The sequence below is a fragment of the Anser brachyrhynchus genome, assembly GCF_964034855.1.
Source record: "Anser brachyrhynchus genome assembly, chromosome: 1".
In the NCBI taxonomy this organism is placed as follows: domain Eukaryota; kingdom Metazoa; phylum Chordata; class Aves; order Anseriformes; family Anatidae; genus Anser; species Anser brachyrhynchus.
Genome location: NC_137694.1, coordinates 65200403 through 65225460, shown reverse-complemented (window position 1 = coordinate 65225460; position 25058 = coordinate 65200403). Strand labels below are relative to the sequence as shown.

At 39.9% G+C, this 25058-nt stretch overlaps 1 protein-coding gene across 16 annotated transcripts in view; it reads right to left on the bottom strand.

Annotated features, from left to right (window-relative positions):
* The window catches only part of ERC1 (ELKS/RAB6-interacting/CAST family member 1), a 308860-nt gene that overhangs the window by 283648 nt on the left and 154 nt on the right, over positions 1–25058 (bottom strand). For 13 of the 16 annotated variants that reach the window (XR_013944890.1, XR_013944891.1, XR_013944892.1 and 10 more), the window contains exon 2: positions 14622–15453. Coding sequence is in view for 12 of the 16 variants with exons in the window: in XM_080576070.1 (XP_080432196.1) it covers positions 14622–15290 (669 nt within the window). In the remaining 4 variants the exon portion in view is untranslated. Of the gene's footprint in view, positions 1–14621; positions 15454–24867; positions 25021–25058 lie in introns of those variants that run through there. The other 3 variants (XM_080576075.1, XM_080576077.1, XM_080576079.1) reach the window with 1 other exon arrangement.

The window sequence follows — 25058 nt, the reverse complement described above, 5'->3', positions numbered from 1 at the left end:
GCTTTTGTTTTTCTGGTTTTTTTTTCTTTTTTTTTTTTCCAGAGAGTTCTCGTCAGGTGTCAATCATCAAATTGGTCAAACATTTCCCTACAATTTATGACACTCACACTCTTCTGTTGGAGACCTGACTAATGGACATTCAGAAAATGTACAAATCATAGTCAATATAAAATGTGCCTTGAACATGAGGTATTATAAAATCTCCATGATAAAAAGGGCTCTTCTTGTTTCCATGCAGGCCATTTAGATGTGTAGCTTGGATACACATAGGTGTGCACCTTAGGGCGTAATCTGTTGCACAAAAAAAATCAACTTGTGCAATTTAAATGATTCCAGTATCAAAAGTGATGTAAGAGCAATTGCGCTACTCATCTCCTAACAGCTAGCCCAACACTGAAGGGAGAAAAGAAAGGACACGTATTTAAAAAACAAGAAAACAGCCCCAAAGACCACAAATCAAGAGATAAAGTTCTTCGGAAAGAAAAAAAAAATCAGTTTTAGCTATCAAGTATTGCATATGAGGCTGCAGCTAATAATTACTATTTACTTCATTTAGCAGTACATCTCTCATGCCTTGTGCTTAATGTTTTCCATAGGTTTCCTCTTCTCATGATTTAACATTGTACTGTTTAATATCACCTTTCAACGATGAAAAAAATGATGTGACAGACATTAATTCAGAACATGTTAAGAATACGTTAGAAAGGAAGAAGCTTCCTACTGGAAATTTAATCAGCTTATGACAGTAATAACAGTTTTGTAACCTGAAGAAATACTAATACAGCATTGCTCATTACTTGTACTTCTGGTTTACGACTTACCATACAAGGGAACACATAGCATAAGTTACACCTGGCAGAACTTCAACCAGTTACTTTAGGATTAATAAAGACCATAAGCCACCAAATTCAAGTAGTCATGTGCTACCTTTTTAATTATGAAATATCTCACTACCTATTCTGATTTCCATTGGTTAAATTAACAAAAAAATATCTATCTGAAGGGGACATTAAGGGCAGAAATATTGTCCATAAAATAAGAATTTTCACTTTAAAAAAAAATCCCCTCTTGGAATGAAAAAGCTGTGAAAATATAAAAATATTGGAGTTAATATGACCCATTTTTCTGGAATAAATGTTATTTCTGCATTTTTGTAGTCTGCTATTCATGAAACACTCACTGTCTGATCAGATATGAAGTCCAAAAAAATTGCAGTGTTCAGCAGCAAAATCTCATCTCATTCTTTCAACTACACACAAGTCTGTATTGCACAGTGACCCATCCTGTTATTGATACACTACTAAAAATTGATACCTCCCCTTATATGATTAACAAAATTAACTGTTACAGTTGCTCAATTACAGAGAAATACATGTTAACTCTGCAGGACAGATAAAGATCAACACATTCAAGAAAAGGTAGGAAAGATAAAATATATCCTGCTTCAAATCTTAGCTAAGGATATGGTAGAGCTCCTATGAATACGTATCTGAAGAGCTCACAATACTTAATACATCCAATTATCTTATGAAGGAGGAGGCAATTTTGCTTTCTGATGGTTAGCATTGAGGACAAAAATCCTCCAACATCTCAAACTACAGCAACCACTAACTGCATGATTTTGAATAATCACATTATATCTAACCCAATTTAATGGTTTGGAAACATTTTACAATATGCATTCACTGACAGAAATAACACTTATCTTCCTGAGTGCTGAAATACTTAACTTCATCAGTATTTAAGTTCCTTTGAAGGCTCAAGCATTAGAAATTATACAAATGTGACTATATCCACAACAGCCTTTTATTTTGCAGCAGTGGCACTGTCTGAAAGATCCTCAGATAGTCCCTACTTGTCATGTGTTGGTTGGTTTCACACAACAGTTTTGGTGCGCATGAACTAAGTATGTATCAAAGGAAACTAAAGGAGCAGCTCTGCTTGAGATGCATACTAAATGCATCCCAATCTCTAATGGAGAAACAAGGTGAACTATGAATCACCCCTTTGGATAGCATAAAATCACACGTGCAGTAGGTTTAACAGCCAAACTGCACACAGCATACATGAAGAGGTCATAGCACCAACAACTGTTTATCTATAATCGGGTGTTAAGGTGTTACTGCACCAAATAACTTGCTAACACATTCAACCAGTGAAGTACAGACCTACTTTTTCCAGACCAGCCTTCAAAGACTGTCTAGCATTCAGCACTTCACAAGGAAACATTAACATCTGTATTAACTGTAGAGGGAAGTGAATTAATGATTTCTTCCACAGGTTCCCGGTTTTTCAGATTAAAGAAGTCTGACATGAAACACTATAAATGGTTAATTAACAAAAAAGTGATGCTAAACATGAATTCATGATGATTCTCACAAAGAAAAGAGACAGACCTCAGACCTCTTAAAGGCAGACAGATTTGAGCTGATTCAGCCAAATGGAAAGAAGAAAAATCATTTCTGAATAACTATACGCTAAATTGATTCCGCTTTGGGAAAACAAAGCATGCAGTTTTAAAAGGCTAGCCTTGAATGCATTCCCAGCCTTAGCAAAAAGTAAAAGCTTTTGCTAGATAGAAACGCTCACTTGGAACTTTCCTTAAATAGCAAACGTTAGATTTTGAATCTTTTTTCTAGGGGGATGGGAGATAGAATGTAATGACAGTACAACCATCAAATTCATTCAACTGTTACATTCAAATGTTACATGTGAGGTGCAAAGTCCAATTTTAAAGTCAAATTGTGAAGATATTTAGTGATTTAAAACCATAATGCACAAAAAAAGCCGGGTTTTGTAAGAGTAATGTTTTATAAGCCATTAGAGCTGGAAATAATCATGGAACTGCTAGTAGGATCTCACTAGCATGTTACACAATTGCAAAAAGCAGACACCTCTGATATTACATACCAACCATAACCTGAGCACACAGCAGTACCCACATTCACTTCAACTCTTGGTCAAATATGTGCACAGAACTTGAATCATGGCCAAAGCACCCTTATTAAAATTTTTCTTAGCGTCAAAACCATCTGCTAGTTCAAACCAGCATGAATTTGTTGTTAAGAAAAGTTTGGATCAACTCATTTTATTGCAAAATAGGGGTTAGGGTGTTGTTGTTGTTGTTTTTCCCTCCAAAACACAGCACTGAAGATAATTCCATTCCTTGGAACCTTCCACACAATGAATGAGACCAGAGTAAATCCAAACGCTCTCTGCAAAGAGGATTACAAAATGGTTGAGTGTTTCATTTTTCTTCTCTCACAAGAAATGCTTTTGATTGCATATATATAGCATAATATTTGCTTTCTAATATGAAAGTATATCTATGCTTCCTTAGAAAGTTCCCTCCTTTGAGTAACTAGGCTTAGGGATCTATTAAAATGGTTACACATTAACAGGCTCACAACCATATGGCCAAACTTGACCTATCAGATACCAGCTGAAGTAGAAAGCCTTAAAATTGTCCTCCAAATCAAAGCATAATAATAATAATAATTTGATTTTACTCAACTGGCCAATAAAGACTGAGAAATTTCACAATCCTCAAAAATAAGCAGATCCTGTGGGTTCCCATTAATACATTAATCTGGATAGCGTTAACCTCCAGAAACATCCATATCCGTTAATTTTAACGCATACAAAAGAAAGTTTTCAGATATGCACATGTATTTGTTACCCTGATGTAGAACACACAAAGATTGCCATGCTTGGTCAAATTAAAGAATTATCTAGATTTTTTACTTATGCCCTCTCCCAGAGTTCTTCTCTCCTTCTTCATCAGAATCACTGAGCAGAACTATCAGAAAAGCACTGAAGTCTTGATTTTATGCTCTAATCTGTTACTGTGCTCTACATGGTAAACACAGCAAAGTTATTTGTATTCTTAAACTCAACGGGGACAAATAATGAGTCACTGTACAGTGTGATTCTCCACATTTAGTCAAATGAAGGAGATAAGCCAGTTGCTTCCTAACACTCTGGTGCAGGGCATAGCATTTCCTAATAATTACTTAATTAAAAGCTTTTACTATAAAGCTGTTTTTATTTGCTCCCACTTCCTTTTTCTAGGATTCTTCTGGGGTTTATCATTTCACTTAATCCTAATCCTTTTGTCATCCTCTGCATGGATTTGTTTCTATTATCCAGCAAACACCAAAACCACTTGCCAAAACCATTTTAAGGAACTTCATATATACGTTTCTAGTCAACGTAAAAGCCAGACCCATAGTTAAGTCTTACTATGAACTGAGGGATTTCTTGTGGATCAGATAAAAAACCTGTGTGCCACAAGGCTTCCATAAAACAAAACTTAGCCTTAAAAGAGAAAGGAGCGAATCATGATCTAAATGCTCCACTCTTTCTATACCTACAATGCAAATAAAACCCCCCTTTTTCTTCTGTATAAGAGGAAAACAAATCCAAGTCCCCTTCCATTTGTGTGCATAAGATGCACCTTCTGGCTCTTGAAAAGGAGGAAAAATACTTTCATTTTGTACCCTACTTGCAAGAAATTATTCAGTTTCAGCATTATATAGAAACCTTCAACCATAAAATCTAGCTCCCCACGGGGGAGCTGAAAGGATCTAGCCTGGGTTGCAGAAGTATGACCTCTCTTAAAGACAATGTCTGTCATCAATCTACTGCTTCTTTAGATCCATTCTAAGGCGTGAATTGATTACAGAACATCGGCATCATCTACAAATAAAACTTTATTTTCATAGCACATTGGAGTTTCTTAGCTCTGTTACTTCTGACATTTCTAACATTTCCAGTAAAAGCTTAAGTAAAGTTCCAGTAAAGCTTTGGCACAATGCTCCAAATCCTTTAGCAAATCAAGCGTTTAGTATTTAACACTTCAACTTCTCAAAAAAGATGTAGTCAGAAGAATAAACCTCATGGAGGCTTATAACTAAGACTGCATGCTGGAACAGGCCATGTGGGTATCTTGTCTCACTGGTGAGGAAAGCTCTGGTTTTCTCTAGTTGCTTTTGTTGCTTCATGGTTTATTTCTGTTCATCTGAGAACTGATATCCAGTTATACTGTAGAAGACATAATTAATTAGGCCAATGGTAATGTATATAATTACATATATAATTATGCTTATATATATATAATATATACACACACATATATATGCTTTGTTTTCTCATAGTGACAAGGGTGATCTGCTATGGGACACGGTTACCTTCAGCATCAGGACTTGTTACCTTCAGTATCAGGACTTGTTAAGCCAAGATGAGCACGTGAGGACATTACAGGTCCTCACAGACAACATGCTACTACACAAACATTTGTTTTAAAAGCTTTTCTCTCCCCTCAGTCAGAAATAAGCATCTGCAATTTGGGGCACAATTCCACTAGGAAAAAACAAACAAACAAACAAAAGACCATTACTCAAGACTCCTGTAAAGGAAAAGGGTACATAAGGCTCACTGTACCACAATAGAGAATGTAGGACTTGCTTCCCAGTACTCTCCTCGCTCCCATCTTAAATGCCAGGAGCAATCAACTATTGAAGAATCAGAACCTGTACACAGTACCTGAAGAAAAAAAGATTTTCACCTCTGAATGGTGGCAGTTCAGGTGCTGCCTTGGCTTAATGGCCAGGAAAAAGCAACCAAAGCGATCAGAAGAAATACATGACCCTTTATTCTTTGGAATCCATATCTGCATCTAACTAGAGGACCACCTCAAAAGTCACCAAGTAGCTAGTATCTGACAAGGATCAAAACCCCATAAACTTAATGTCAGTCACTGCTTCCTCATGTAGAAATCCGTGAGGGAATCCATGTAGAAATCTTATGTCTGTGAAATGCCTAGATATCAAAGGAGTATTTAGTGAAGTGCCTACTCCTTGATAGTGCTGCTCTTAAGAACATGAAGTATTTATTGGCCAGGAAAAAAACAACCTTATTTAGCTTTGATACAGATACCAATGAGACTTAGTTAATCTTGAACTACCGTTCTTTACTTGCTTGTTTTTTCCAAACCTTAGACTGCCTCCCTGCTTCTCTCCTCAGCCAAATGGGGTAGGGATGCAAAGGGTAAAAATAGAAGGCAAGAAGCAGTAAAGGGCCGTCCTGTAGAAGAAAGGGATAGCAACACACTATAGAACCTCAAAACAATGCAGGTACACAGCAGAAGATGTTAACAAAGCACTGTCTTAGAAGAATAGAATTTATTGTAACTTCTCTGCTTATTTGCAAAGCACTGAAGAAGATCTTTCTATTGGACAGCTGACCTCCATCCCTTTCTCCCTCCCTCAAGAAAAAGCATGTTTTCCTTGTGTTACGCAGGAGATTAGAAAAGTCTTCACCCCTATGAACTAGTCTTACCTTGCATGCTTGCAATGGACTGCCTGAGATCACTGGGAAACCATATATTGCTTTTAAATCGCTTTTGATGTTGTGGAATCAAATCCTGGAAGAATCTAAATGCCTTTAAACAGTTTCTCACCCTTGCTGACTTACAGTATTTATTTTCCAAGACACTGACAAGAATCATTAGATCTTAAAAGCAATCCACACAGGAGATGCAGGCAGCATAAAACAGCAAGGACTCAATCATTTCCCTCCATTTCAAAAGGATTCTTGACCAGCAGTCCCCACTCAGAGAAAAGCGAAAGACCACCAATGTGCACACATTTAAGCCATTTAAAAACAATAGGAAATAGTAATGATACATATATCATTTTTTTAAAAGCTTATATATAAGCAAGTAGGAATTTTTAGCACAACCATCAAAAACTTAGGTTTACCAATGATAGTATATTACTTAGCATTCCAGTTTACAAATGAAGTTGCTGAAATTAAACTGAAGAAGCCAATCGCATGGTATTTATTCCAGTAGCTGTTATACACTGCTGGAAGTTGAACTTCTCTAATTTCTGATGCAACGATCACTGGAAGAACTCTTAACAGGTGTTCTGTGCCAGTATTTTGGCATCTGATTAAGCTAATTTCAATTAGCACACGTGCAATAGGACGAGTATTTTATGCTTTTAATTTATTTATTTATTTTAAAAGAATCCAGTCTCTTCCAAGGGTGAATCCATAAAATGACTTTCTTAATGGAGTTCAACTGAAAAAATTCAATTCTCATTAAAATTCTTCAAGTACCGATCTAGATATTGCTAATGAATCCTTCCATATATTCTTTCTTTTCTTTATGATTTAAATGTAAACACCAACTCTGCAGTTGCAAACCATTATTTATACTGGTGTGCTTCAGTTTCTGTCAATCAGGGCAAAGGTTTTTGGTGTTTAATCCAAGGCTTTAAAAAAAAATACTATCATTCCATTAGGATAAATAAAGGAAAACAAACTATTTAAGTATTCTTTGGAAGCAAAGGTGACCATACAGGACAACACAACAGGGCGTGACTGAGTTGCAAAGCTGTTAATGCACAAACTACTTCCACTTTGCAGTCTAAGGTACTACTGCAACCACTAGGCAGGTCAATCAGATTAACTCACATCAACGCAGAATGATACTAACCATACTTTTCCTTGGATTTTGTTCACTACAAAAGGTGACTATGGTCTTTCCAAGAGGGCCAAATATAAATCTCCAAATACTGTCTAAAGACAGTTATGTGTATCTTGTGGGTTATGAAACTAATTTTTGCTGAAAAGACTTTCTTTTCAAGGTGTAAATTATCTTCAGGAAAAAAAAATTGAGGTACAGTTATGACCCTCTGCATTCAGAATTCTTGCCTTTGTTCATTAGATTATGCCAAAATAATACGGAAAAAAAAATACAAAGTACTAACCATGTAGGAAAAAACAAATCTGTAGTACAAGATAGCTATGCATACCTGCTGACGTGCCATTGTAATTTGATTTCTGTCAAGAAGCTCAAATCACCAGAGATCACTGCTACCTTTGATAACTTATCCAACACAGTAATTGCTTTCTGAGTACAGAAATGTCACTTCTAAACTCTTTTGCTCTCTAGCCTTTATCTGAGACTATCATATATAGAGAAATGTATTTACCCTAAATACATAAAGCTTCTGTCTTACCAATGGCTCAAGCATTACATAGACCGTTAACAAGATCTCGGGTACCTACTGTGCTTAAAAAAAAAAGTATTCCTTCCAACTATGAGCTTAGGGATGGTGGCCCACTCTACTATGGGCCACCTTCAAGTCTATAAGACTTTCTAAAATCACCAGATTGGGGGGGAAAAAAGAAAAAAAGCTGCTCAATTTCAATTTTTGGCCTGGAAGGCATACATGAAGACTGGCATATGTATAATTGGTAGCGCTTCAACCCTTTTTCCATGGACTGGCAGTTCCATCAGAAGTGCTCCTCTCCTTTCTACTTAAATCAATACCACCCAGAAAAAGACAGACACACGAGAATACTAGATTTAGTATTAGAAAGCTCTAAGAGCAGTACAAGACCTCTACTAAAATGAACAGTAATGTAGGAATATCTCTGCGCTACTGCTATCAGCTCTCACTGTTCAGCTGCTCACCGAGTGACTAGCAGGAAGCTCGATCTGTTCCAAACCTGAGCCTGACACAGTTTCAAGATATATACCACATACTTTAGATAAAGAAAGAACACTTTAGGGGGAAAAAAAAATAAGGGAAAACAACTCAAATACCAGAATTAAGATAATGGCAAAAAAAAATAAAAAAAATCTAGAGAAATCTAGTAATTCAGACATGACTTTTCAAAAATATACATACTGAACGGTGGAACAATATGCCCCAACCCCAGTTAGGGAGCTGAACAGCCTCACTGAAGAGCAGACAAAGAATTTTAAATAGCAGAGTAGGGGAACAGAGTCTGCTATAGGTTACTTCAAGTAATCCCTCTGCTAGCTTAACTGCAAAAAGCACAGGTAAACTACTAAAGAAGTTCAACTGATGCCACCCACTTTATTAAAAGCTGCTTTTAAGTTGGTAGTGTTCCCCTTGTTTTTTTAATGAATCAAGTAGGGACCAGCTGTTCAGCCTATGCTAAAGTTAAAAGCAACTCAAAGATGGTTTTAGCTTATTAAGAAACATGGGAGAAAAGGAGCATTAGGGAACTTTGATAAGCACAAAAAGTCTGATTTTTCTTTCCTGATAGAACTGCAAAGAAGCAGAACACAGAAGAGCCATCTCTTAGTATATTAAGTGACAATTTCTGAATGCCCTACACAGTGCTGCAACTTCATAAATGTTTCATATTAAGCACTCTTCAGGAGATAGCTTTGAGTTACTCTAAAAGAGAATTAAGTTATAATGTCACATTTCAACTGAGGAAAGACAGAGGGAACCTCAAAGCTAGCAGTTTTCTAGAGAAATGACAGATCTGTCATTGCCAAAATTATTTAAGTGTGATGTTGTGGGATACAGATAATGACTTTAAGCAATGACTATGGAACTGCATATGGCACAATTAAAGAATCTAGCTTTCTGTCAACTAATAACCAACTCAAGAATGGTACTAGTATTAGAAAGATACAGTATTAGGACAAACAAATCAAAACTTTTTGTTTTGTTTAGTTATATATTTAAAAAGTAAAATCAGTGGAGAGGGAGAATGAATCTGATTTTACTCTTTAGAAGTTCAGCCAGTCTGACAACAGCAGCACCCAAAGCATTTAAGAAACTAACTTATGGATGACTGTGTTAAACAGTGAGATGCCCATTCTATGCGGTTGTTAAATGGAGACCACTTCTGACTGCAAGGATGTGATCACAAAAATCTGGAGAAGACTGCTGGAGAACACCAGCCACATTTTCCATCTCAATGAAGCAGAATATTCTGTAAGCGCTTACCCCAAGTAAGGTGAAATTCCTTTCAGACATATTTTCTTGGTTAAACTCTCTCACTCAGACATCCAAGGCCTCTAACCACAAAAAGACCACAAAAATACATCAAAGCAGAAAGATGTTTTCAGCCATACCGCACTATTTCAGCCAAAACATAACTCAGATCTCAAACTGATCAGACAATGCGGTTAATTTCAATGCAGGGTGCTAGACATCAAGTTTGCACTGCACTAGTTATTTTTAAGGACAATGACCTTGGTATATACAAGTTTCATCTGAAAGGAGTTCCTTTTTTCTCTCTAGTTCCACGTAGCCCATCACTGTCCAGTTTTTAGGGAAGTTATCACAGTGCCAAAAAACCCTCTGTTTTTCCTTCACTCTTCTGGCTTGTAATGAAGAGATTTTCAGGTAACCTTTAAACCACACTCACACTAAAAAAAAGAAAAAAAAAAAACTACTTTTCAACTCAGAGAAATACACTTCCTACGAAATCATGCTGAGGAGAGCAACACCATGCCAAGCTCCTGTTTATTGGCTCCATCAGTTCCTCCCTGGATATGCATGTGTTTGTTAACTTTTGAGAAATCATCTGGACTCTGCTTCTGGCTTTTTGTAAAGTGTAGCTGGATAACTAACCCACACCAGACTGCAAGCTACTGTATTTTTCCAAGAACCTGCTAACTCCAGGAATATTTTCCATTTTAAGTTCTGATCTCCTCAAAATGAGATGACAATGACATTCCCCATTTACCAAAATAAAGTACTTTGTCTCTTCAAGATCAGTAACAAAGGATGAAAATGAAGTTCAGCATATGCTATGCTCCACAGCTGTTAATATTTGCTCAGAGTAGCTGATGAATACAGCTGTGCTGCATCACAGCTGAAAACACCTCAACCGAGCAAGGCTTAAGCAGTCTCAAACCAAGCGAGGGCTACATGGATGCAAGTGCATTACATTTTCAATATTATATCTAAGTTAGCCCTGCTAAGTAACATACTCTTTAATCTCCCTGTTAGTTTTTTCAGGAGTTCTGTTCCAATAATCACCATTTATTTGCACACGTTCACAAGAAATAGGAAAGAAAACTCAAAGACACCAATGCATGTTTCACAGGAGACTGAGGTAGCAATTAACCAAAGCTCATGTTTTCACATTTTTAATTTCCAGGACTAAAAGACAACAAAGTCTTTCAAAGTTGAGGTGACAAGAACAGTAGTAAAAAAAAAATCCAATCAGAGACAATCAAGTGTGCAGAGAGGAGTAAAGAGCCAAGATCACAGCAAAGAGATTGCGATGACTATCAGATAATGGCATGAGTCAGCCAGCATCCTGGCTCTGTGAGTCAAGGCAGTTTTTAAACAATGCATTTGTCCTTAGCTAAACTTAATATACCAGACAAGTCCTGCTCATGCAAAAAGGCTTTATTGAAAGGGATGTGCTGAAATACTGGTATAGAGATCTAAAATAATAGTTCCTGCAAGTACACTGAAAGATAATATAGCAGGAATATATTAAACTTGTTTGGGGGAGTGTAGAGGGTGGTAATGAACAGATTTTTCAGGTCCCCAACAGATCAGAGAAATCCCTTGTTCAGTGTCTAAACAGACAAGTCTGTTTAATTACAGTAAATCCTATTAAACTGATCTTCCTTATAAAGGCTGAAGTGACCACTTCCAACAGGCTATAGAAGACATAATGAATTCAGAGTTTAATTAGGACACACTGTTAGCTAACTATAATCTATTAATTAGCATTCTTAGTTTTTACAGCTCATTGCAATAATACCCTTTTACTTTTAAATTGCACCCTTCTCTTTTTGGACCAAAGTTACACAATTCTACCAGTGTGGTAGTAATTATAGTGATTGCCTAGAGAACAGCGGCCTGGAAATATCTGTAAATGTTTAATTAGGGGATAAAGGAAAGAAAAAAAAACCCTCAGATAGCGAAATCAGTGTTCTCCAATCTAAACATATTCAGTAACTACTTAATCCATTCTAAACCAAACATTCATTTTTCTTGCCAGATTTTCCAAGCATTCTCAGGTGTCAAAACTGATTTGATAAAAATGTTGTCACTTTCAAAGACGTTCTCTTCAACATGAAAACAGAACTTTAAAACCATGAAAAGGGAATTTGGGGTTTTAAATACCCACCTGCAGCTGAAATACAAGCAGCACCAGAAAGCTGAGTGAATGGCATTTCACCAGCATCCTGGTTTTGGCTGGGATAGAGTTAATTTTCTTTATAGTAGCTGGTGTGGTGCTGTGTTTGGATTTAGGATGAGAATAATGTTGATAACACATGGATGTTTTAGCTGTTGCAGAGCAGCGCTTACATCAAGCCAAGGACTTCTCAGCTTCTTGTGCTGCCCTGCCAGCAAGGAGATTGGGGATGCAGCAGGAGCTGGGAGGGGAGGCAGCCAGGACAGCTGACCCCAGCTGGCCAAAGGGATGTCCTGTGCCACGTGGCATCATGATCGGCAGTAAAACTGGGAAGCATTGGCTGGGGGGGACTGCTGTTGCTCAGGGACTGGCTGGGCATCAGTTGGCTGGTGTTGAACAAATGCATTTTGCGTCACTTTTTTTGTTGCTGTTGTTTCTTTTCTTTGTGTTTGTTGTTTTGTGTGTGTGGTTTGGTTTTTTTTGCTTTCTTATTAAACTGTCCATCTCAACGCACAAGTTCTCACACTTTCACCCTTTCCAATTCTTCCCCCATCCCACTGGAGGGGGTAGCGAGCAAACATCTGTTTGGCACTTGTGGTTTAACCCGGCCAGCAGCTAAACACCACGCAGCCGTTCGCTCACCCTCCCCCCTCCCTCTCTGGGATGGGGGAGAGAAACGGGAAAGTGAAGCCGGTGAGTTGAGATAAAGACAGTTTATTAAGACAGGAATATAATAATAACAATAATAATAATAATAGTGATAATGATAATAGTATTAATAATAATAATAATGTGTAAGAAACAAGTGATGCACAATGGAATTGCTCACCACCCGCTGACCGATGCCCAGCCTATCCCCGAGCAGCCGGCCCCCCACCCCGGCCAGCCACCCCTATATATTGTTTAGCATGACGCCAGATGGTATGGAATACCCCTTTGGCCAGTTTGGGTCAGCTGTCCTGGGTCTGTCCCCTCCCAGCTCCTGCTGCACCCCCAGCCTGCTCGCTGGCAGGACAGAGCGAGAAGCCGAAAAGTCCTTGGCCTGGTGTAAGCACTGCTCTGCAACAATTAAAACATCAGCATGTTATCAGCGCTCTTCTCATCCTAATCCAAAACATAGCACCCTACCAGCTACTATGAGGAAAAATTAACTCTGTCCTAACTGGAACCAGGACACACTTAACTACTTACCAGTTTAAACCACAACAACCAGTATAACTGAAATCTTCACTGGGCTACTCCTAAGAAAATACTTCTGTAATAAAATTATTTAACTTTAGGTTTTTTCCAACAAGACACGAAAATGAATAGAAAATATCACACATATTAACAAGTACCACGCTGTGGTACTATCATTCAGTAAGAATACAGTTATAACTGCATAGATTCATTAAATTGTTTCATGCTAACTCAGAAAAAGCAACTTACTGTATTCAATTAAGTTTTTTAAAAAGTGAAGAGTCGAGAGAGTTTCAGTGCAGCAGATTATCACTAACCAAAAGGAATCTACTATTTAAGTCACAGGTCACCTGAAAGTATAGTGTAACATGTCAAGTACTACCAGTACTATTTTTTTCCTCTAGCACTTTCCTTCTCCCTTTCATCTTCCCAAGCAAAACCAAAAAAAGCACTGCCTAAAATAGTAAATATACCTAAACAGCTTCAAAAACATGACCATACTTGAATTACAGAGGCCATTTCATTAAACCTTCTTGGATACTTTAAAAACTTTAAAAAAGGGAAAGTAATTTTTCCATGGTGAGGGCTGACATGCATTTCAGGGAAACTTTCAGAACTGGACACTGGGCCTGTTTTCCATGAGGGTAGTGAGGTTTCTTACTGTTTGGCCACAAACAACTAAACAGGAGTATACCAGTAGCTACTTCAGGATTAAGCTAGCAAAAAGGTCTAGATGAGCAAACCGAAAAAACTTACTGTAAGTAGAGTCGACTACAAAGAGACCTCAATTTTAACCAACATCTCGGATTTATTTTAATCTAGAGATGCTTGTAAGACAGACAAGACAAAAGACGCCCAAGATTCTCTGTTCTTCTGCCTATTCTGTAACTAGCCAGACCACTACAAAAAAAAAAAAAAACTGTAAAGTACTTTATGACAGTTGCATAACAAGATATGCACTGCTTATGACAAAAGATGAACAGGTATTAAACAGTATTACTTAAATGTAGCCAAGAATGCCGTTTATGTATTTGTGAAAGCTGTGGGACTGTAGGTTTTAACTAGAGATCTAAATTAAGACCAGTGTCATGTGAAGTTTGTTTTACTGGCAATATGTCAACATTCAGCACCATTCCGTTGCATTTGGGGTCAGCAGTTAGTACATTCTGCCTCTCAGAGAATGCTTCATGAGGTAAGCACTACAGAAATGATTATGAGCAGGTTAAATTACTTCCAAAGGGAAAGCGAGTGGTTAGCATCAATCCCAGAAAAGAAGATGATAAAGAAAAAACACAAGAAGCAGAAACGAGCACTGAAGAGGAAGCTTACAAGTCTGACAAGAAACATTTAAAAAGAGGCTTGCAACTTGAAAACATTTTAATCATACCAATTGCCTGGGAGAAGCACCAAAATAATTTAGCTGTCTGTGTGACATGCAAGCTTATTAAACTCATTTAAATCATGCTACTGCACTAACACAACAGTAACATTAGATAACAAACCTGGTTTTCTTCTTGCAAAACTCTATACTGTTCCTTCCAAATGGTGATTTTTGAAGCTTCATCTTTCCTCAGAGCTCTCTCTTTTTTTAGCTCAGGGCTCCAGAAGGTCTTGATACTGTTCATGGAAGAACTCAGCTTGCTCTCTTTCACCTCCACATCCTTGCGAAGCAGATCATTTTCCCTTAATACTTCTTTGAGTTGTGTCTGCAGATCCATTATTGTGTTATCCCTGGCCTGGCGCAGCGAGTGAGGCACGGTGGATGCCATACTCACTGGAGGGAGATGGTGCTCTCCAAATGCAATAGTATCGCTGGCAACTCCACTACTGGCAATGTTAGGGCTGCTACCCATTGCAGTCATCCTAACACCGTAAGGCAGCCGCCCCCCAGATCGGCCCAAAGTCATGGTGCTTTTCGGGGTGTCTGCACCCACATTCTCATGGTCACTTAGATACATAGGGCCAGATGTAGCATAGGCAGCGTTTAAGGACTGGATATTTTCCATAGAAAGGGTTTTCCCACTGCCGCCCCCAGTACTGCTCCCAGAACTGCCTCCTGTGCTGTTGGTTCGACGATGGCCCAAGCGTGGTGACCGTGGCAGCCTTGGTGAACGCCCTGGGCTCTGGTTGCTTGGCTCAACCTTGCCAACTGACCGAGCACTTCCATACATGATTAAGCTGGTGGTGTGAGGCAGTTAGACAGGCATAAATCTGGGATGGAAAGTCCTACGAAGTTCTTCCGTGGTTATAAGTCAGCTTAAGGCCAATCACAACTTATAAAAGATCCATTTGTCCATCTTTGGAGTCACATGCTCACGATGTTCAGGACCATATCTGTGCCAAGAAAAAGAACATATTAAAGATCCAGTTTATCAGAAAATATTTCATCCCATGTTAGAATAAGAGCATATTCTACTACCATTGCATTCCTCCAGCATCCTTTTAATTCCCACCAGCAATAAAAGTGATCTTTTATTTCAACCCTAACAGTTGAACTCAAAAAGGAACTTCTTTTCTTGTTTTTCTGTTGTCATGTTATAAAGGTAAAGAGAATGAAAACCTCATCAGTTTTCAAGCCATAATTTTGTTGATCATGATCTGAACTCTACAAACGCTGAGAAACTTTTTTCCCCACTGTTTCTAACTCACCCTTATCCTTTACCTGTTACTTTTCTGAGTAAAAGAGACTTAACCAAAATTTAAACCTCATTCAGTTGTATTTTTTCTTTCAAGCACTGCTAGCTCCTGTAGGACAGTTTCTAAATCCAGTGCGTACCTACACTGAAATGGTTCCAATCTCGTACTTGTTCTCTAAACAAGACTTAAATCTTTGTTCGGGTTAAATAAATATTTTAATCAAAATATACTTCTCATTTATCAGCTCAGATTAATTCTATTAAATGCTATCATTCCAACCGCAGGGACCTCTCCAAAAATAGAACAGTATGACAACACCATGCTGCAGTTCCCCCTCCCTGTTATTTTAAATATGGATATACAGCAAAATTCCTTATTTTATGCATATTTTGCCATTCTGTAAGTGTGCTAGCAAGTACCTCTTTGGTACAGGCACTGGGCTGACACCACAGATAGTCAAGATCTATCACAACAGCAAGAAACAGGGATGAAATCTACTCTCATGACCGAGCTACAGCACTGTAGGACTATTCCCACCACTACCCAGTTCTCACTTTTTTTTTTAATTTATTTTTCCAGTAAAAACTATTTCAAGTCACTGTTGGGCTCAACTAAAATCAAAAATAAAACAAGACTGAAAGATTTCTGGTCTGATCTCTCCCCATTTGGTGAAAGATGACCTAGTGGTGTCCAAAGTCACCATATATATCGTAACATCTCTCCTTTCACACTGGCTTTCATCCAACCTCACCTTCTGCTAGGAAGTTTGGTTTGCCAGATATTAGGAATCAATCAATATTTGCAGCTCCTATTGCTGAGGGCATGTTTATGAGTTGGGCAAGCAGACAAAATATTACAGTTAAGAGAAGAGTACACTTACAAAAAAAATGTAGAACTTGGGGAGTGTGAGGGGAAGGTAGAGGAGGGTTGAAAACATTAAAAAAGTATTTGAAAAGTACTGGATGAGGGTAGAAAACAAGGGGGAGGTAGAAGTCTGATGAAGAAAAGACATGATTCTTGCTCTCAGAAAAGAGTCACTACAGGAACACAATGCAAGAAACTGTTTAAACATGGAGTTTTAAATCACAAAACAAGATCAGAGTAGAACAGCTTCATTTACACGCTATTTCATGGAAAATACAACAGCATGAGTAATTTTACAAAGCTTATTGTGTAGCTGCTACTGTGCTTCATAAGCAGTGCTCAAGAAGTTCAAGTGCTCACTTTTTCTTTTTTTTTTTTTTTTAAATAAGCGACAACCATAGCTACTCTGCTCAGTCTAGCAACAACATTGCTATGGAGCATTTTAAGCACACACATTTTAAGCATATGTAAAGTAAAAGAGGCCATGGAAAGATAGCCAGTGGCACTAATAATTGAAGTTATTTGTTTTTTAAAAACAAGTTACAGATAGGAAGTTTCTTATACTTCAGCCAGGTATCCTTATGCAAAACGGTACAGAAATACAAACTACGAAACAGTGCTGACTTTGTTACACTGGAGTAACTTCAATAATCAAGACACTGTGCCCCAGATCTGGAAAGAAAACACTTTTTCCAAACAGAAAAGCTAGTTCAGACTAATCTCAGTGTTTGAGACATCTAAATGCTAAAAATGCTGCAATAGCAACCACTGAGCACTCAAAACAAGTTAGATATTTCTCTGACGTTACAGAAATTATGTTCATCTGAGAGCTTGTCTTTATAAGGATTCTCACAAAAATTAATCCACAGTCCTTAATTTGCTAGAAACTCACCACTGTAAATCACTGTGAACACTCATTCACTTAAACAGCTTTAAATGTTTCTGCCCAAACCAAAAATGTTTTATTTCATAAGTTTTAGCTAAAGCACTCTCCCCTCCAAAAACATGAAGTTTAAATGTTGCTACCAGTAAGTTACTGAAGCATGCAGAAGCATCACCGAGTAAGTGCTTAACAACACGCAAGAAGCATGCAAAAGATTTTAGAGCATTTCTAATGAGTTAATCAACCCCGAAAAGAGAAAAAAAAAAAGTTTAAACTCATGGAATTACTCTCTTTACTTTAGGTAATATTTTATCAAACTATTCATAGCTTTTGAATGAATGAAAGCGACTAGTGTCCTTGGCAGGAAAGTCACTTCCCACGCAGCTGAACGGAGCTGGTCGCACACAAGGCGCGGTTCCGCGGTGATGCCACACAGCAGGCAGCAGATTAATCCTCTTCCAGCGTAGCTGAAAACACCAGTTCTATACTAGCTCATCTCCTACCCCTTTTTCACAGGCAGGCATCCTCTCTATTAGTCCAAAAATAATAATAAATTAAGGAATTCAATCTATGAATAGCAACTGCTAGAATTTGCTACTGACTTAGAACATCATCAGATGTACAGACAGGACTCAGAGTGGGCACATGTGACACTCAGAGAAAGACATCAATTCCGTACATTACAGTGCACTCACGTTTCAAAACAAACAAACAAACAAAAATAACCAACCAAAAAAAAGGTCTTTGGAAACAAGAAAACCTAACCCACCACTACTTCTCTCGGAGTAAGAACTTTCATTATATAATTTTTAGACTTGAAATTTGTGACTATTCCAAATACTAACTAAATGCACCTTTCCAATCATGTTCCAGTATTTTCACTAACACAGAAACTTGTCGTGGTTCAAGAAAAAAAATCACATTACAAAATAAATCATCTCAATTCCTCTTTTTAGATTTATTTTTTTTCTAGTAGCATTCTTCACTGGCCATTTCATTTTACTGCTATTAGGAATCCAGAAGCAGAAGTAGTTAAGAGAAATCACACCAGCAAGAACATCTTTCATCCTGGAAACAGCAAAGTGAAGGAAATGACAGAAATGCCTCCTCTCATTTGCAATAGCAATTGATCAGGAAGAAGAAAGTTATAGATCTCTTCCAGTAATACAAGCATGGAAGACTTCAGAAAGCGCCATAACCAGAAAAGTTCGTTTTTCAATATTCTAGCATTTTATTACGAGTCTCAGAAGTAGGGCCTCTTATCTTTCATGAATCCAAGATGCAGCACTTTTTTTTTTCCTCTGTGACTTGAGGTTTACTTGCAGATAGATCATCCCTTAACCTTACAGGGTGGTCAAAACCACAAGGAACACTGTTGAACAGTGATATGAATGCTTTGCAAATTACCCTGTTGGTTTTAAAAATTTTCAGTCTTTTCTGTCAATACAGGAAGCCTCACCTATGATTACAAAGAAAGATTATAAGCTGAAAGTGCTTAAAAAAATAATAATAAAGTGCTGAGGTCAGTGCTAAACCATTTTTCCCCTCAAGGTACGATGCATACTTCCACAGCTACGAAACAAAACTCTTTTGTTCACTCTTCATTCAGTGAACAAAAGCTTCCAAACGGTATCATATCTGCAAGCTAATTAAAAATAATCCTAAAAAATTAACATCAGTCAAGCCAAAAACACCATACAGGTATCTAGAGATCGGCATAGCAGCTTTGCCAGTACAGAGACATGCAATCAACCTGCTTTAGGTATTAGTTGTAAATGCCATCTTGTGATCATGAACGAGATGAACAACGAGAATGGTAAAAAAAAAAAAAAATGTATAGTCTGACAAACATTTAAATGTACTACGGTGTAACTCATGGCAACTAAAATGAATCAATTTCATTAACAGAGCCCAGTTACGCCCAGTGAAAAGCAACAGAGGATCGAGTCTCCTTCAAAACAGCAAAGCAGCTACTGCTCCAAGAAGTCTCTCAATATCCAGAGCCATGCATCAGTACAAGTGGTTAACTACCTACTGCCCCAGAAGCCAGCATGCTGAAAGAGCAGGCAAACCGAACCTGCACAGCTTCACGGAAATGTATGTGTACGGCAGTTACAAAGTGAGGGATGGCATGAACAGGTACGCTAGTTTTGTGAAAAGATGTAGTGGTTTTCAACAAAAGGGCTTATTCAGGCATTCTAGAAGTGTAAGAATTTCTGGAGGGACCAGATTAATATCAGCTTCAGGATAAAGAACCCAACAAAATGAGATGCATTTACCAACAGTCACACTCAGCCCCTATTTCTAGCATCGGATGTGAACCAATGGCTCGGAAAGCAGACATTCCTGGCTACACCTATCAGAAAACCTCTGTTAATGGTGCTTCAGTTTTGTCAATCTCCAGAGAATCTTGCTTATAAATATATAAAGCCTCTCACACTCCTTCCCAACTCCCAGATCTCCAGGAAAAACAGTAATAACACAGTAACTACTTTTAGGTAAGGAAGCAAACCAAATACAGAAAAATGTATTGCAGAAGCGTAGGAATATCCCTGCTTACATTCGCTAAAACAAAAAGACTTTAAGGATAACCTTTGCAGCCTTCAGTAGGTAATGCTTCCTCAGAACTGGTTTGCTGCAGTTTCCATTCAGGACTGCCACAAGCTGATGGACAAAAACACGTACAGAGCTAGCTCTGTAAGAGCATCACTACCCAATACTCAGCAACCAAGCAGTCCAACAGTGAATGAGGCAGGAAAACCCATCTTACAGCACAGTGACGCCTCCAGTGTCTCACATCAGTCACATACTCAGCTTCCAGACGAATGAGCTTGCCTGTTCATTCCCTGTTTGCAGAAGGAGAGCTTTGTATGTCAGTTCTACTACAGCAACAAAGAAGTCAGCTTTTCCAAGGGTGGTCTGAATCTGACAATGTAGTGATGCAGACACACTGGACTTCATTAACAAAGGTATCAATTTTTCTCAATTAATACCCTCACAGTTAATCAAGATATGCAGTAGGACCTGGACTTTCCTGTTACTTTCTGGTGTGCGCCCCAAATTACAAAAGCCAGGGTATGCACTTTTTATAAAGAATGAAGATAAATATCATTTATCTTCCAGTTTGACTTCTAGGCTTGGAAGTTATTAGGTTTATCTGTCCTTTAGGTTTGACTTTTAGATTTGCAAAGTCAGAAAGCTTACCAGTTTTTATAGCAAATTAGTGACTACTACACAGTAAAAGGGCAGAAGAAAATTATCTTGGAAATTGTTTGCAAGCCAGCCAATGCTGGATACAAGGCACTGAACCCGTGGAATTCAGGGTTGTTTATCCATATCAAAATACTTTTATCCTCGTAGCCTTGACTGCAAGAAAGCAAGGGAGATTAACATAACTAAGACAGAAAGACGACAGAAAAGTTACTCTGCATATTACGAATGATTCTCATTCCTGGATGTGTATGAATAGATGCCAAAGCACCAACATCTGTTTGTGTCCAAGCTTTTTTAGTGTGCTGTGTTTTTTGTTTTTTTGAGTTCACCTACTTGAACATCTGCTGAGTTGACTGAAAGTCATGGTGCCCTTATTCTGCTTCAATGAACATAAGAAAATGTAAATTGATGTGTTCTCCCTCGCATATGTAGACAGAGAAATCTTCCTAAAAAAAAGAATCTCAAAAATCACTGAGAACGTGGCTTTGACGTTTTGAAAATCATGTTCTGTAAAAGGCAGGCATCCGTGAACTCTGACCCTAACATTCTAAGGAAAATCCCAGCAGTCACGCATTAAAGGCGTGTTTTGTTGCTAAACCTAACTGACACTCCTGTTACATGTTTTCTGAATTGGGAAGGTTAGCATAAATGGTACGCATGCACTTTAAATCACCGCATAACATGGAAACATCTTGATTATCTGTCCTTTGTAGATACTGTTCTGTTTCCCATTCTTCTCTTCCACGCTTTCAAGGTATTACACCCAGAACAATTCACTGGCTTCCTAGTGAAGTTCTGCCTCCTAAGCATACATTTCCTTTCATGAGATCTACTTGCTCCGCAAGAAGGACACGACTAGGACAACAGAACATGCCCTACTCTACAGCAGCTTCTCTGCAAAAGCAATTTCAGTTGATATCAGGTTTTGCTGCTTATAATTCCAATTATTATTGGAAATGATAAAGGCACAAAGGGTACATTTTCACCATCACAGCCTCATTCCTTTACATCTTCCTTCCTAAAAACTGAGAGCACAAAAAGAAAAAGCTCACTATTATTACAAAGATGCACATATTTCAGCTACAGCTTCGTTCACTCCTATTTACGTACTCTGTGATACACCACTTGCTTATAAGCATTTTTTCTTACAGCTCTTGAGGTCAGCCTCAACTAGCGAGGGAACACAAGGTACTACTGATATTTCTAAAGGCCTTATCTCATTTTTCAGACTAAGGTGGTTCTGCTCACAACAAACTAAGAGTTAACCTGTCACTACATTTGCTTGCACAAGCAAATTCCTCCCCCTTGTCAGGTAGCTGTGCGCCAGTAAAAATTTTTCTGTCTTCCACAGGAGAGCGGGGCACATAGTTCTTAAGACTATCTGGACACCACGCTTAAAGGTTTCACAGGTACGGCAGAAGCCTTGGACACTGTTCAAGCACCTATTCGCTCCTTCAGTTTTGTCTTTCACTAGCGGCATCAAATTTGTTACAAGGTGATTGGCACGTGGTGCAGATACCATCCCACACCATGAATCAGCTTCAGTTGCGGGTTCTTGTCTGGGTTTACCAGAGATTGGACCGGATGGTCCCTCTCAGCCCTACCTTCTTAACACTGATATGCTTTGACAGGTCCACAGGCACATCGGGATTTGTGCTGGGCAACGAATGGGAGCTAAGTCCCTAAATTTAAAGTAAGTATGGGACAAAACCAACAAAATTTGGTATGCCTTATTTTTTTTTTTAAAAAAAAAAAAGACACTAAGACAAGAAGCAACAGAAGTCAGAGTGTGCACGTAAACTTATTAGTGGTGAAACAGCCCTAACTAAAATAATTTTCATTCTTCAATTACCTAGGAGGTTAAAGACCTGTAGACATGGATTTGCTGTGTACAGCTAGAGGTTGTAGCCTGATTTTCAGTGTACCGTCAATAAATACTGTGCACATGTAGTACACATGGCTGTTTCTCTTTCTCCCCCAAGGTGGCACGCAACTAACAGCCAACTTCCCAGTACTGAAATCAGTAAGAAACAACCCTGAAAGTGATAGAGATGCTTTGAAAACCCAGAAGTACCTAGAAGCACTGCTGAATCTGCATAGACAGCTAGCCTAGGCTCTCCACAGGTAACATCAGTGCAAAGCGTGCTCCTTCTACAGAATTAGAACACAGAATGGGACCTTAGAGACCTTCTGGTTCCAACCCCCTGGCACGGGCAGGGACACCACCCACTAGATCAGGTTGACCAAGGCCCATCCATCCTGGCCTTGAACACCTCCAGGGATGGGGCAGCCACAGCTTCTCTGGGCATCTCTAGATCTTTCTCTTAACATCTCTAGATGTTTCTCTTAGGAAACATCACTTTTCTTAAATCAACACTGGATTTTCTAGGCTCTCTTGGTCTATTGCTGCTATACAACAGCCCACAGGGTGACACAGTTACTCCAGCTTAAGTAGACGCCAACTGATAGACGACTCCTCACCTGAGTGCTCATACTGCAGGGTGGCCAGCAAGGATCACCAACATTAATAATTCTAGCAACTGGTTTGATTATTTGAACAGCTGTGTCCACGCATCCATAAAGTTCTGGGCGTACCATGCTCAGATAAAACAAGCTAGACCTGGTGAACCTACCTACAATTTTCAAAAGCCTTATCCAAGGAAGGATAACAGGGAGCGGTGAGGGGAATAACAGTGGAAGAGTATCCCGCTGCGCAAAATAAGGAGTAATAGCAAGGAACTCATGCACTGGCTACGATCGTATGGTCAAATATTTCTATTCATACAGCAACACAGAAGACTGCTATCAGGAACTGAGAAAGTGGCAGACTCAGGAAAAAAAAGTTTCCTTCATGACCAAGATTGCAATTTAGTAAAAAGGTACAAGCCACGTACCTGCTTTTGTGCCAGTCAGGCATTAACTGGATGGTAGAGATGAAACAAAATGTGGACAAAATTTTATAAATGGTCAGGCTCAAAAACCCCAATGCTAAGACTTAGGAAAAATATGACGCCTTCATATAGCCCACATAACATAAACCCAAAGAGAAGGAAAACTGCTAACATCCTTGGAGTGACCTGATTACAGCAAAATTGGCATGGTGTACAATGTGGAGAAAGTTCAAATTATATCGAATATCATGACAGACGCAGGTTTTACCCAGCAGATCCGCAACTTTTTCTAGTTGAAGCCCTTCTTATGGATAGGATAAGACAGATAAGCACCAACAATTGCGTTACTAACTCTGCTCGTGCTAGCATGGGCAAGGTGGTGATTTTTCTCCTCTAGCCTTGCTTGACATGCTGTAAGGGTGCTGACTCATACGTGACCCCAAACTGGGGCACGCATCTGAGCTTCTGCAGTTTTCAACCCAAAATACCCATGCGTGCTTTACAGGGATATGTCAGGCCGCAGTAACTCAGGAGGAGACGTATGTTCAGCCACCTACTGCTACAGATGCAGCGCTCTCTGGGACAAAAGGAGGGCAAGGCAGAGGGTGGAGGTTACCGCTTCAGACATCCTAGCTGGCCATTTGCTAGGAACCGGAGCTGTGCAGTCAGACTAGACAACTTTTTCTGGCTACAACCTGTTGGGTTTGAGGCAACACATTATTCACCCAACCTCCACCGACGTGTCCCCAGAAGGAGTCCGGATAAGACGCAGAGCATTCGCTGCCCTTCCCACCCGTTCTGTTTCGGCGCCCCCGCTGCCCGTGCTCTCGGGGCTCCACGCGCCGCCTCCCCACCCCCGCGGCCGCCCCTTGACACCTTGCCCCGTCTCCAGCCCCCCCCGGTTCCGCGGGGCTCTCGCTCGGCGCACGCCCGGCGGGGCCAGCTGCCCGCCCTGCCGCAGGGCTGCCGGCGGAACGAGCCGCGCGGGCGGCACCGGGGGCTGGCGGCACGGCCGAGACGGATGCGGCGGCTCCCGGCAGATGCCGGGACAAAGCCCGGTGCCCGCTGACACCCCCTGGGCAGGGCAGGGCAGGGCAGGGCAGGGCAGGGCAGGGCAGGGCAGGGCCGGACGGACGCACGGACACACGGACCGGAGCGGTGACAGCGTGCGGGGCCCGGCAGGGGCGAGGCCCCGCTCCCCGCTCCCCCCCCGCCGCCTTCCCCCGGCCCTGGCGGTCTCCCCGCCGCCCCCGGACCCACCTGAGCGGCGGCTCCCCGGCCGCCAGGCCCCGCCGCAGCCCCGGCACGGCCCTGCCCGGCGGCTGCCCGCGGCTACCGGCTCCCGCAGGCCCCGCCCCGCCGCTGGCTCCCCCCAGCGGCCGGTAAGGAGCGGCGGCAGCGGCGGCGGCGCCCCCTCCCTCCCCTGCGGCCCCCGGCCCCCAGCGGGGCCC